The sequence below is a fragment of the Taudactylus pleione genome, unplaced genomic scaffold (genome assembly GCF_031769625.1).
Source record: "Taudactylus pleione unplaced genomic scaffold, aTauple2 ptg000268l, whole genome shotgun sequence".
NCBI lineage: Eukaryota > Metazoa > Chordata > Amphibia > Anura > Myobatrachidae > Taudactylus > Taudactylus pleione.
Window position 1 is genome coordinate 4,745,622 of NW_028284670.1, and position 15,572 is coordinate 4,761,193.

Genomic DNA, 15,572 nt, shown 5'->3' on the forward strand with positions numbered 1-15,572 from the left:
ACATCATCAGTGTGTGCAGTTTCGGTAAATTCTGTCTATCTTGGGAGTGGTTGGGGGATCTGCAAAAAGTGCCAAAAATTTTCAGATGAATATCACAATTTTTTTTTTGCAGATATGAAACTAAAAATGGGAACAAATGACTAAAGATTCTTTATGACATACTGAAAATGTAAATATTTGGGGTCAGTTTTTGTCATTATCTACGGGTTGTATATTGTATAATTTATTGTTTTAGTTTAAACATAGGGTCTGTCTGATACTTGTTACCTTAACGAACTTAATCCACCCCTAGAGAGAGAGAGAGAATTCAATGGACGTCATAAACAAGACCCAGGTGAAGGTCTTTGTGTTTTCTGGACTAACTGACGATGGTAAACTTGCCACATTCCTCTTCATACTCTTTGTACTTGTTTATATGGTGACCATACTGGCAAATATTGGCATGATGGTTATAATCTATAGTAGCGCAACCCTCCGTACTCCCATGTACTTCTTCCTGAGCTACCTCTCTCTGGTGGACATATTCTACTCCTCAGTGATAACTCCAAAAATGATACAAGACCTTATTTCTGTAAGTAAGACCATCTCATTCAATGGCTGCACCCTTCAATTTTACTTCCTTTCTGCCCTGGCATCTACTGAGGCTCTTCTACTCTCCATAATGGCGTATGACCGATATGCTGCTGTCTGCGAGCCTCTCCACTATGTGTCCATAATGACTAAGAAGAAATGTCTGTCTCTTGTTGTCCTTGCCATCTCCATTGGCTTCCTGCAGTCATCAGTACAGACCAGCTGTGTGTTCAGTCTCCAGTTCTGCAGCTCAAACCTTATAGACCATTTCTATTGCCACACGCCCTTATTACTCCGGATGTCCTGCTCTGACACGTTCTACTGTGACATGATAACAGTTTACTTTGTAGGTTCTTGTGGTCTAGGTTGTTTGATGATCATCCTGGTCTCCTACATGCTCATTATTTCTTCCATTTTACGGATTAAATCTGCTGAGGGCCGTCAGAAAGCATTCAGCACCTGCTCCTCACATCTCATGTGCATCTGCATCTTCTTTGGGGCCGTTATGTCCACTTACCTACGCTCTCCTTCCAGTGACTTTGAGAAACTAGATAAGGTGGCTTCCATCCTTTATTCAGTGGTGACACCAATGCTGAATCCACTGATATACAGCCTGAGGAACCAAGAGGTGAAAAGGATCGTTATGCGAGCAGCGCACAATCTTACTGCTGCAGATAAAAACTATGGCAAACATTAGGGTTCGTGCTGGGTTCTTAAAAACTTTTTGATTGATGAAAAGCTAATATACAGATGAGTCCACATCCTTCTAGCCTCGTGGCATGTTAAGCAGCCCTTTTAGATGTGTAGGTGTATCTGCATGTGAAATGCTACGTTACAGTATCAGTGGTTGTTACACTGTAATGTAGAATTTCACATGCAGATACAGCCGCAGTCGCACACAGAATATAGGCATGCCGCATATCATGCTAATCAGCAGAAACTGCTTGTGCATCTTATTCATGTCACTGTGCAAATAAGTGACATCACTGTGCAAATAAGTGACATCACTGTGCAAACAAGTGCACTGGAAGGTATTAAGTTGTATGAAAAGATGCTCAGGGCTACGAAATCACAGGGTGCTCATGTGTTATATATGTAACGTGACTTGTAGCGCATGGAGGATAATATATGCTCACATCTGTATAATCCATATATTAAGCTAAAAATTTCATATCTGGGTTTACCATGGTCTATCTGTTTGTATATAGTAACCTTACATATCAGATACTAGGGGGTAAATTTACTAAAGTGAGAGTTTTTAGAAGTGAGTGTTAAAAGTGATGTTGACCATAGCAACCAATCAGATTCTAGCTATTATCTTCTAGAAGGTGCTAGTTTATGTTAAGTAGAATCTGATTGGTTGCTATTGGCAACATCACTTTTAAAACTCACTTCTAAAAACTTTCACTTTAGTAAATGTACCCCTAGTTCTTAGATGCTTGATGTGCTGTATTCACCAAATCTTAGTAGAAAATAATTACTTTACAGTTGTTATTGCCACCTCAGACAATCACCCAGTGTGCTATAATTGCAGTCACTGGTGTCGACAGCAGGGCCGGATTAAGGGGGGGCCACAGGGGCGGTCGTCCCAGGGCCCCCACACCCTGAGGGGCCCCCACCACTAGAGCATGGCACGCTGACAGTGACAGAACAATTTCCTCTTCTATCGTGGCCTATGTGGGGACGGAGCCAATACGGCAAGCCCAGCCCCATATGACCCGCGAATTGCGGGATTTCGGTGTGAGGGGGCGGAGCCTAACGAATGGAACCGCAACTGTATAAAATGTAAGTGTATGTGTACTGTTTTATTGTTTATATATGTGTATGTATGTATATATGTGTATGTATGTGTATATATGTGTGTGTTATTGTATATACAGTATGTGTTTGTGTGTATATATTTATATATATATATATATATATATATATGTGTGTATGTGTAATTGTATATACAGTATGTGTTTGTTTGTGTGTATGTATGTGTTATTGTATATACAGTATGTGTTTGTGTGTGTGTATGTATGTGTTTGTGTATATATGTGTGTTATTGTATATACAGTATGCATTTGTATATATATAAATATATATATATATATATATATATATATATGTGTGTGTGTGTGTGTTATTGTATATACAGTATGTGTTAGTGTGTGTATACTGTGTATGTGTTAGTGTGTATGTATGTGTTAATGTGTATATATGTGTTAGTGTATGTATACTGTATGTGTTAGTGTGTATGAGTTTGTGTATGTATACTGTAGATGTGTGTGTTAGTGTGTAAGTTATATAAAATATATGATTGCTACATATATATTATATGTGTGTGCGTGCGTGTTTAATGTTTAATGTGTGGCGGGGGAGGGAGGTAGGATCCATGAGGCTTGGTGGGGCCCCCACAACTTGGTTGCCCCAGGGCCCCCACAAGACTTAATCGGACCCTGGATGACAGCATTTCTTCTCTTCTTTAATAGCATGTTTAGCATAGCTAAACACCACTGTACTATTTTATGAAATCCATCACATCTCACAAGTGGTAACACACTAGGTAAAACAGGTGGCCTCCTACAGACACTACAGTGATGAGATGTGTTCCTACTCTATTTACTGCCGTTAATTGCATAACATTATTATATTATATCTGTAGTTGGGAGACCTGTCAGTATATCATACAACTGTGTGTTTTTCAAATGTTACATATTTGACAGATAAAGGACTAAAAATGTTACCAGATACATGGAAGGGCTGAATCACTATTGTAATGGACTGGATTATGTATTGTTTTTGGACACAGGCTAGAAAAGGAAATCTGGAATTTCTGTCAAAAAGCTGTTGTGCCGTATGGTATAACTTTCCTGCTATGGATTTTTGTTAAAATGCTGAATAGAATGAATCAGTCTTGAACAAAATCAATTACATGGTCAACTGGTGCGCAAGGTGAGAAGTAGAAGTTATAGACACAATTTTAGGAGGACAGCTAACTATGAAGACAGTAAGTTGAACAAATGATTATCTATTCTATAATTCTCCAAGCCATGCATTCAGTGTGGGTGGAAAGGGTTAATCAGCATAAAACAAACTGGGGTGTCTAAAAAATAACTAACGCCCCAAAAACTTTATACAAACTAATAAGCACAAATTCTTGTTATGGCTAATGGTTAGTTTAAAAGCAGGTGAAGTCTTCAGTTACCCTCTGATTTATCCCAGTATGGGAATTACTACCTGAAATATACTCAAAGCAAACAATTGCCTAGAGTGCATTCTAAAAATTAAACCTATCATACATTATATAAAAATGCTAATAGCAAATTGCCAAACAGAGATATACATTTAGAGCAGATAACACATATTCAGCCACCTGAGAAAAAGTATTCAATATTTGGACAGTTCTTAGTAGCATAATTAAAAACTGTAATTTTTTAAAAAATAATCGCCTTACTTTTGCAGCTTCTTCCTACCCCCAATTATATTGTTTTACAACCGATTCATGCCTCAATTGTCCAAGGACCATTCCAGCAATGGGACCTTATATATGCACCATAATTTCCTTGTAATAAAGTTTCTCAGGCTCTTAGTTTTCAACAAGCTTCAAAAATACAAAGATAATTCTATCCGTAATGTAAGAGTTCTTAAAAAAATGAGACTATGAACTTGCTGCATGAAGGTATCTCTCCACAAGGGCACCATAACATAACTGTTACCAACACTGTTTGGGATCTTTGGTTCAATCTGCTTTGTGGCAAAAAAGATGGTGACTGTTGCAAGAATATTGTTGTTATTGCAAAATATAAATATGTTTTGAACCATTCAATTTGTGGATTCCATTGACAGGAGGAAAAGCACAAAATATTGTCAATGAGCAATATCTTTTCTCCGTCTAGTAGAGTGGAACTCACCACCATATTCCAATAGACCTCAGGTTCACAGACTGGTTCAGTGAATAGCCAATAAGAACAAGGCTTTATTCGGGGTTGGAAGGATAATTTAAAGCATAGTCAGGGAAATTGTGTGTGAGACACGTACAGTACTGTATACGTATGGTGGAACATATCTCTTCCTCAGCAATTGGATGAGCTATATAATTGAGGACTGTTCAACATTGACAAATAAACAGTCTTCGGATGAATGTGTGGGGGAACCAAACCCTTTCCTCACCAGTAGGGTGAGTTACATATAAACAGCTAATATCCAACAATTATTTATGTTAAAAATAAATGATTTATTTGAAATAAAGTACACTTTCAAAGATACCTATCCATAATGTCATGGAGAGACAGATTTAAAGGTCTACAACTGTCCTCACTATTATTGACATGGAAATAATTTGAAACCAATTACATGTAATACAATTAATTGAGAGATTAAAAAAAATTTTTGAATCACAGTATCAGAAATATTGGCATGATATAGATAAACATGACAAATAAACCATAAAATGGTGGAATAAATAAAATGGTATCACTGTATTTCTGCAACACATTTCATGGTAGCTGGCTGCTTTCTTAGGCAAATGGATAGCACTGCCTAAGGGAGAGTCCAGGTGCCCCATGAAACGCATTGTATTCCTTTAGCAATCCCATCAGTTTTGAGCTTATATAGGTCTGAAATAAGCAAATGAGCATTTGGAGTTTATAGGTCATTGTCATTATTTGGACATTAAGAACCTTCCAAGTACACGTCTATATGAATATAACAGCTTCAATAGAGCTGAATAAAATTGTGGATGTAATTCACATCTTATGGAGCGTACACACGGTCAGATTTGTCAGACTTGTCAGATTTGTCAGATGAACGATTGAACGATTAAACGATCTGAACGATTTGAACGATTGAACGATTTTTGACTGCATTAAAATGAATGGAATCGTCCAAGTCTGACTGCAAACCCATCAGATGTCAGAAATCGTTATCTGACCATCGGGAACGCGCATCGTTGATCGTCCATCGTTCAGGCATGTCAGATATGAACGATTTTCCTTCAGATATGAACGACTGAACGATTTTTAAATCGTTATCGTTCATATCTGAAGGAAAAATCTGATCGTGTGTATGCACCATTATAGTTTGAGTCCTGGCCATCCAAATACTCCTTGTACTGTATGAGAATTCCTACATTTACTGGGGAAGACTAACTGCTCCATTTCAGAAAAATAAATTGTATTCCAACTCTCAGCTCCTGCATTATAGAAAGGAGATTGGATGGCAAATTAAACATCTGTGTATTGGCAAATAGTGGCTAATTTAAACCAGTAAGTATATGGTAAAGCCGTCGAGAAAAAGACTCACTGTTTAGTTGTCAAACTATTTTGCTAGTATGGAGAGCCGCATGGATGCTGAAAGCATAGCAGTGTTCTGAGAATCGATGGAATACGTCTCTGTACTGTCTCTTGCCAGGGAAGTGTCCTGCTCAGGAGTGCACTCTGAGGGCACCATCTTAGCGGCTGCCAAGCCGGGACGTCCTGTATAATGAGAGTAGTGGAGCTGGAGCTAGTCCTGACTGTATCTCCGTGGCGGGCGGCTGTACCATGCAGTGCTAAGTAAATTAGCCACAAATGTGACTGGCTGTGGTGATCACAAATAATATGAGGGAAGGCAGAGCTGCTGATGAACCAATGGAGCAATGAGCGGTGTTGAGGTTGGTATAGTAGCAGTGGGTGTAGTGGGTGTTGCAGTGCACTACTGAGGACTAGGATGGTAATGGAGGTTAGGTAAGGGTAATGTTGCAGCTATAGACACAGGTGATTTTTCCCTTAGTCACCAGTGTATAGATATGTAATAAAGAATTAGTGTCTATTTGTTAGCGCAACACATGAAAACTGACGAGTTAAAACCAACCACAATGCAATAAAAATATAATAATGATTTAGTAGGTTAAAATGGATTCAAATAGTTCAAAAAAGTTGTTCAGACAAAGATTATCAAGATATATAATTTACAGTAAATTGTATATATATGTAATGACAATGTTACACAAACTAAACGAAGCAAATCAAAACAAAATTACAATTAAAATATAGTAGCATTTGAGTATGGTCACATCGTTTGACCAAAATTGCGACCATGTGAAAAGTAAAAAGGAGGAAAAAGGGGGTTCAATGATTCCAATCTGATGTAAATGTATATTGGTAGGTAGTACCTTAGTCACAATAGTGTCTAATTGCAGCTCGTCAGCTGGAGGTATATAGTATAGAATATGGATGGGTGCACGCCCCCACTACCTCATATCGTTGTTGTGCATAATGTCCAGGTGAGAATCACCCAAAGTGTGGTGAAATGGTATGTGAGCCTCCCGATCTCTTGCTTCTTCTCCGGTCCTCCTCTAGCGCTTGTGCTGTTGGTTGGCAGATGGAATGTAATGGCCGCTATGTAGAAGCCCTCCAGTGGTCAGCGTGCACGCTGAACTCCATTGGGTGTGCTGGAACCGGAATCAGTGGAGCGTGTAGAAGGTGGGCGTGGCCAATGCTTTTCACCCGCTAGTAACTGTGCGGGCTTCATCAGGGCTGTAGTGTTTGATGACTAGTATAGTGTCCTTTTATTCTCATGCTTGATTGCTTCCTCATTAATTAATCAGACAGGTGCAGCAGTATTCTAGTCTTTGCTGTGTTTATTCAGCCTTAATGGAAAGTGTACCTTTTGACATGTCTTACCACATTAATATATATATATATATACCATATAAAAAATATATGTATAATGCTTTATATAAATAAATAAAACAAATCCAAATATGTAGAGGATATAATGTTAACTTAAATTGATATAAAATAGTATAAATACATCAAGATGGATGAATACACGTGAATAAAATTATAAAAGCATTGAGGACATCTGTATATTATAAAAAATATAATTTTTTTATAAAAATATAAAAAAATAAAAAATGTACATAAAAATATAATTAATGATTCACAGAAGATTGTAAGTTGAACATGGAAACAGGGGTATGTTTGTCGATATAAGTGCAGAGCATATGTACCTAGGACACTTATGTGCTTATGATGTCAGTGCACTGATGTATTTTTCCCTGGGTGTACATGTGAAAATTGAACATGCGAATATGTTGCATTATATTTGTAGTATTTTGACCATATATCTACATAAATCAGTATTTATTAAAACACAAATCAACAGTACGTATCCTAGACAATATGGGGCATAAAAATAACGAATTAAGATGTATAACATCATACTATCCAGAATTCAAGTCGTAACATCATTCAGAGGCTACTGAACTGAAGACCTACTAATAACAACCAATTATCAAGATTAAAACATCATGAAAATCCTCTAATCTTCCTCAACAAAGGATTTAGAGAGTATGGGACACTACTACTGGAATTTTTTAATTAATACTGATTTATGTAGATATATGGTCAAAATACTACAAATATAATGCAACATATTCTCATGTTCAATTTTCACATGTACACCCAGGGAAAAATACATCAGAGCACTGACATCATAAGCACATAAGTGTCCTATGTACATATGCTCTGCACTTATATCGACAAACATACCCCTGTTTCCATGTTCAACTTACAATCTTCTGTGAATCATTAATTATATTTTTATGTACATTTTTTATTTTTTTATATTTTTATAAAAAAATTATATTTCTTATAATATACAGATGTCCTCGATGCTTTTACAATTTTATTCACGTGTATTCATCCATCTTAATGTATTTATACTATTTTATATCAATTTAAGTTAACATTATATTCTCTACATATTTGGATTTGTTTTATTTATTTATATACAGCATTATATATATATATATATATTTTTTTTTTATATGGTATATATATATATATATATATATATATGTATACATATATATATATATATATATATATATTATTTTGGTAAGACATGTCAAAAGGTACACTTTCCATGAAAGGCTGAATAAACACAGCAGAGACTAGAATACTACTGCACCTGTCTGATTAATTAATGAGGAAGCAATCAAGCATGAGAATAAAAGGACACTATACTAGTCATCAAACACTACAGCCCTGACAAAGCCCGTACAGGTACTAGTGGGTGAAACGCGTTGGCACACACCCACCTTCTACATGCTCCACTGATTCCCATTCCTGCACACCCAACGGAGTTCAGCGTGCACGCTGACCACTGGAGGGCTTCTACACAGCAGCCATTACATTCCATCTGCCGACCAACAGCACAAGCGGTAGAGGAGGACCGGAGAAGAAGCAAGAGATCGGGAGGCTCACATACCATTTCACCACACTTTGGGTGATTTTCACCTGGACATTATGCACAACAACGATATGAGGTAGGAGGAGTGTGCACCCATCCATATTCTATACTATATACCTCCAGCTGACAAGCTGCGATTAGACACTATTGTGACTAAGGTACTACCTTCCAATATAAAATACAAGAAAAGAATTCTCAGGAGGCGCTAAGAAAATCAAATTGGTTACTTGGATAGCAGCTGTTGGGAGAAGTGTCAAATCTCCTAATATTCTCAACATAGAAAAAGATACAAATAGGGTGTCACAGCACTTGAAATAACAATACAAATAAATGATAAACAATAATCAAGAGTTCAATTATTTTAAATAAAAATTACACATTAAAAAACTGGAAATAATCCTTAAAAGATATCAGCTTGATTCAACATATGATCACACATGTAGTGATAACACAATAGTTAATATTAATCTGAAGAGCGGTAATCATATAATAAAGTCCAGTGTGCAACTGTTCCAATGGCTCTCCTATTTGGCTTGATGTAATAAATCTCAAATTCCAACAACAGCTGTGCAACAATAAATCATATGCTGACAGATTCAATAAAGGGTCTGGTAATGACCTATATATAGCTCACCCTTGAAGAGGAGTCCCACAGGAAAGAGGAATGTATTGAATGGGACAACTTTGATATTCCTTATGTGTCCAATGAAAAGTGATCCACAGATGGCTGCAAGCTCCAACAGCAGTTGATGCTCACACTCCTGTGTGGTGTGTAGCGGTGAAGCAATGAGATGGTATGCCGTAATATGTTGGGCTCCAGCTGAGCATCCGAGGCTCACATCAGATGTGGAAGTGGTCAAACAGCTCAGCGTGCTAGTCTCCGGGTTCCTGCTGAACGTCCGACTCCGGCCGGGCGTCCGACTGACGTGAAAGGGGTGGAAGGCAAGTTGGCAGAATGAGCAAGGGCAGCCTTGGAAGAGTGCCGCTGTAGGTGCAAGGACAGCCTTGGAAGAGAGCCGCTGTAGGTGCAAGGACAGCCTTGGAAGAGTGCCGCTGTAGGTGATGGGATCAAACAGTTAGATCCGTGCTGATGAGACAAGAGAGCGGCAGTATCTGACGCGTTTCCCCGTGGCTCCGCCCACAGCTTCGTCAGAGGTTAATGCCTCTCTCTCAAAAGAAATCCATATATATAGTGCTTCCCATTGAGTTAATTGTTGCAGCTGTTGTAGTTTAGCTAATACAGACAATGTGAATGATGTCACATGACATCACATATGGATTCACAGCAATGGGAATACTAAACATTTAGAATAGAAGGCAATCTATTGTCTGAACAAACCGATATTATATGAAAATATGTATATAATTAAATGACCAAAAATCTATTACAAATGAATAAACAAAGAAAATTAGTATAAGATAAGTTAATAAAATAAAATATTATAATATTTAGAAAACAGCACATTGCTAACATAAAAATTAATATAAAAATAATAATAATAAGATATAAGTATGATGAATATATGTAAATATAAAGATATAAAGGCTAGAGGTAATTGTGAAAAAAAATAAAATAAAGCAGAAATATGAAGAATAATAATAATGATAAGATATGAAAAATATAGTAGTTGAAAAGAAAGGAAGTTAAGGGTAGGAATCTATTTATATAATGGAATTAAGTTCCAGATTTTCGTTTAATCCTTCTGGGTATAAGGAACCCAATTTAAACATCCACATGACTTCAAGTTTACATAGTTTCTGAAATCTCGTCCCACCACGTATATTTGGGGGCACCGTCTCCAGTCCAATAAGCTTCAGACATTTAGGGTCTGCCCCATGGACTTCACAGAAGTGTCTCGATATACTGTGCTTTTGGAACTTATTTAGGATGTTCTGACAGTGTTCCATAAAGCGCAGTTTAAGAGACCTAGTCGTACGTCCAACGTAAGTTAGATTACAGTCACATTTCAACATATAAATGACATATTTGGAGTCACAGTTTATAAAAGACTCAATTTCATAAGGTTTAGAATCATTAGCACATTGAACAAATTTCGTTTTGTTTAGAACAAATTGACATGTGGTACATCTAGTTTTACCACATTTAAAGAAGCCACTCGGTCTTTTGTTTAACCAGTTTGTGCTAGAGGAGCCACATTCCGGTACAGATCTTAGAAGACTGGGGGCTAAAAGGGTTTTGAGTGATCTGTTCTTTTTATAAATGATCAGAGGTTTCTTTGGGATGATCTTCCTTAAAATATTATCATGTTTCAAGATTTCATAATTTTTGTTGATAATTTTCTTAATATCCAAAGAACAACTATTACATTTGGAAACTAATCAAGGAATGTGCAAGGTGCAGAATAAACAGTGGCACATTTTTATAAAAAAAACTGCTGATGCATGGTATGTTATATATATAGATACACCTATTATAATCTGTTTATAGCAGAAAAGATTAAATTTTTTAGAAATAGGGTAACCATAAAAGCAAATAAACAAGAATATATATATAAAAAATATGTATATGTATATAGAATAATATAATGTTTAATTCATATATATATATATTTGTGTAAATAGTTAATATATAAGCATACAATACAGAGTAACAATTTTGATGGATATCATTGTGCATATAGGTATGTATGTTGTATTAGGATCAAACTGCTAGATGTAACAATCTCGTGTACATGCTTCCCTAGCTCGCTAGGGACCTAGCGTTGCCATGAAGAATGGGCAATGAGACTGAGACCCAAGCGCACTAATCATTGTGTTTAAAAAGACACACTGCTGATTAATGTGATATTGTGTTACATTTTTCTATGTAACAAATATGTTTCCTACTATTTATTATTAAAAGATTTTGTTTTTCATTACCATTACATTTCAACTCTATAGTATTTATTTATGGCATTTGTTTTAAATATTTTATATATTTTGATTCTTACCATTTAAATCGGGCAATCTTCAAAAAGAATGAAAATTTGAAGATCCTGTTGGCCCCTAGCTACCTAAAACCCCTGAATACAATAAAAAAACAAATGACCAATTCTTGGCTTCCCACTTATCATTTGGGATTCTGTAAGTAAGGAGCTACATAGTGTGTCATGTGTCCACACACCATGAATAAAACAAAAGAAATAGATCGATGCTTTTCAAAAAAAGTCTATAAATTAAAGGAATTCATTAACTGCAACACACAATATGTAATTTACCTATTGCATTGTGGTTACAATTTAACATATATCAGTAGAACTACGAGAAAACTCAAGTAAGATTTGGGAAACACAAAAGGAATATCAACAATAGAATCATGACACACAGTGTATCCCGACACTTCTCCCAGTGTCACAATGGGCACCCTGAAAGTCTGACGATCACAGGAATTGAACATGTCAAACTAACAAGTAGAGGGGGAGATCGCTATAAGTAGCTATGCAAAAGAGAAGTATTTTGGATACATGAATTCAACTGCCTCTTCCCTGATGGTCTCAATGAAACCTTAGATCTGAATGAAGTTCTGTAATAACATTCATTTATCTTTTGGACACTATATTGTTCCATGCTAGAACTCTAAGAGCATCTAATAGACATCTCTCCCCCCTCTCTCTTGTTCTATATAGGTTTCTCCTTTGGCTTAGGTTATTATTCCTTATGTTTTTAGTCTCCACACTAAGGATACTGAATTTAAACCTCTATACGCTCCTGCCTTTACCTTCTGAAACCAGCCTATACCTTCTAAAATTGACGCTAATTGCATACGCAGTCATACAGTAAATAAATGCCTTCAGACTTTGAGAAAATGTGTATCCAACGCACAAAGGTTATTATTCAAGCAAAGTACAGATAGTTACATGCTGTGATCTAAATACAATTTAGCGCAAAGAAATTATACGGACCTAAGGTACAGTTATACATATGCACGCGCTCTGGGACCAGTTACCGGCATCAACAAGAAACCTCCATCAACAGCATCAGCATGAAGACTCCAGTTTGGGGTCAGAACACACATATATATACCCTTACAAAAATAGACAACACAATAGAGAGGTTTGTTGCGATCCCATTTGTTCTCCATCACGGTGCTTCTGTTACAGGACATTAAACAGGTTGATTCAAATGGACACAGACCAGCCTCCAACAGCCTTTTGTCTCCATTTTCCCACCTCATGCAGATCTAAGCTGTTAATTTTACAAAGTACATTTTAGTGTTTTAACTCTTTACGGTCCATAAGTTGAGAATGCATGTTGCGATCTTCACACCAGAAAGCTGTTGAGAAAGTGCAGATCAGTATAACACCAAACATGGTTTACTTATATTAAACCTTAGATACCAAATAGCCTTTATTTCACAGCATTAGTAATAAATGAATAAAACTTGAATCTTACACTTTGAAGCTATGGAACCTTTTATGTGAGTGTGCAATGTGTTAGTATTAGTGGTTTGGGAAAAGATGCTAGTTAACTTGGGGCAGATGCGTACACATGAAGCTAATAAACAGCATTTACATGCAGGATATTATGCATTCGCCAATGTGCGACATGTTAACAGCGCAACTGTGTGTATTAATGTGTGTATGGGGTATGGTAAAATATATGATCGCATGATGCTAATAATAGCATCACCATATGTACTTTAGTGTGAGTTTAGCTAAAATGGCGCTGAGCGGCCATTCGCAAAATGGCGTCTTGCAGATCTCATTTTCAAGATGGTGTCTTGCGGCCATTCGTAAGATAGCGTTGTTTTGATCTAATTTTAAGCTGATCTTGTCTCAGCCAATTATCCAGCTTTGACAGTCCACCCTTTGATAGCGAACAACATGCTATCACACTCCGGTTTTAAAAATATTAATTTAGGCTTACATTTAAATGTATTATTTAATGTTATTATGGGATGGCACAAGGGGGTTTTTAATCCATCAATAATGTGTCTCTGGGAGGGGACATAAAAATACCATTATACACTCATGCGGATCTTGGAAGATCATGCGAATGATGTGGGGATGCATAAATCCTATAAAGGCAGTCATGAGGGGGAATAGGGACTTACATTATTTGAGGAGTTTTAAAATAAAATTTTAATAATACCTTTTGTGCACGTCTAAATATAATACATTATATGATGCTATTTCCTAGTTCAGGGTTGTAATGCAGTTCTATATTTACCTCATTATTCATATTGTCATTACTGACCACCATCAGAATAACGTTCTTTCATTTTACCTTATCTTTACATTTTCCGCACTTCAACACAGTAGGAACACACTGGACACATATGCCAATTACTATGATGACTACCAGTATAAGGATCAGGAGTTTACCTATGCTTGCGATCATTTGCTGGACCCATTTCCCCAGGCCTGAGAACCATTTCATGGGGTTCAACCATGAAACCCATTCCTCTACCTTCTCCACTACTTCAGCCACTGAAGCATTATGGTTCTGTCGAAATTCACATTTTAGCTGCAGAATTTCATCCATCTTCTGGTCTATCACCTCCTTGGGGTCGCTGGTATCATTGGTGACATAAGTGCAACACTTCACTCCAAATTGGGTGGCCAAAGTTACGCAGTACCCTTCAGTGACAGCGGATAAATAATTTAACACTAGCCTGTGTTGCACCAGTTCTTTCTTGTATGCTTGCAATTCCCTACCTGTATACCTGAAGGTGTCATCATACATCTCTGTGATATTATCTATCAATTTATCAAGATCCTGAATATATCTAAAATTTAATGTACCCCGAGCTATCCTGGTGGGATCCAGTGCTACTAAAACTTGAAAGCCAGTTGTCTCACTAATTAACTGAGTGGCTTTATGCATATCACCAGGTATCATATTTCTTTTGCCTCTGTATTCATACTGCGTGTGAAGATATGGTGATGGTGTGTTTTTATGTATACCAAGCATTTCAACATGTGTGAGGGTCATAACCTCGGGACTACTCTTCCCAGGTAACACAAACTTTCGGAACTTGGGGAGAGCCACTTATATGCTTTTCTTCCACATGTAAAATATACATTATCGGGGAGAAAATAAGGAATAGTATGCATCATTATCATTAAACACATTTCCCTTGCAAATAATCCTATCTCAGGTTCTTCCATCTGGTACATGCAAGTTTCTGGTTGTATTATCTTAGCACAATATCCATCCGGTACCTTACCAATAATTTCTTTGGTGGAACTTAATGTATAATGATACCTAAAGTTTCTCCCATTAGATCTAATTGAGCATAACAGATCATGATTCATAGACTCATTATCAGCTCTCAGTGAGAAGGTCATTGCCTGATTATTCCCCATCACTTCCCAATTCCCTGGTTTATTGGGGTTGGTTATGTTTAAACACAAAAGTGATCTATCTACTTGGAATTGGTAGAGTTTGAAATGAGGTGGTTTGGATGAGACGAATTTTCCATCCAATGTTTTCCCTTTTTGCAATTCTAAAATCTCCATTAAAATTCTGTTGAAATGGCACCAGCCCTACATTATGCTGACCCTGTGGCACGTGTGAGCACACCCAACAATCAGTCTGGATTAATACTTTGCCTACCATGCTATGATAATTCTCTAAAGGATACCCACCCCAGTACGGGTTATATTTAGGCTGGCACCATTGGATACAGTTCTCATCAACTAGGGACCCACAAAGCTCACAAATACAGGAATCTTCAGATGATAAACCTCCACACCGTCCCTGAGTATCCGGAATAGCAGCTCTATTAACAATTACAGTACTATGATTGGTCAGACACTCCCCTGATTGGTATAGCACTC

At 36.9% G+C, this 15,572-nt stretch overlaps 1 protein-coding gene across 1 annotated transcript; it reads left to right on the forward strand.

Moving 5' to 3' along the window:
- The first annotated feature begins 310 nt into the window (after positions 1–310).
- Positions 311–2,047, forward strand: LOC148513912 (olfactory receptor 5AP2-like). The gene is made up of 2 exons (XM_088481329.1): positions 311–1,210; positions 2,006–2,047. Exons 1-2 carry the CDS (start codon positions 311–313, stop codon positions 2,045–2,047), a joined length of 942 nt encoding a protein of 313 aa, XP_088337455.1.
- The last annotated feature ends 13,525 nt before the right edge of the window (positions 2,048–15,572 follow it).

Coding starts and splice junctions, on each gene's coding strand:
- LOC148513912 (XM_088481329.1), top strand. CDS start 311: ATGGACGTCATAAACAAGACCCAGGTGAAGGTCTTTGTGTTTTCTGGA. Junction 1,211..2,005: donor ACCAAGAGGTGAAAAGGATC/GTTATGCGAGCA, acceptor CCTAGTTCTTAG/ATGCTTGATGTGCTGTATTC.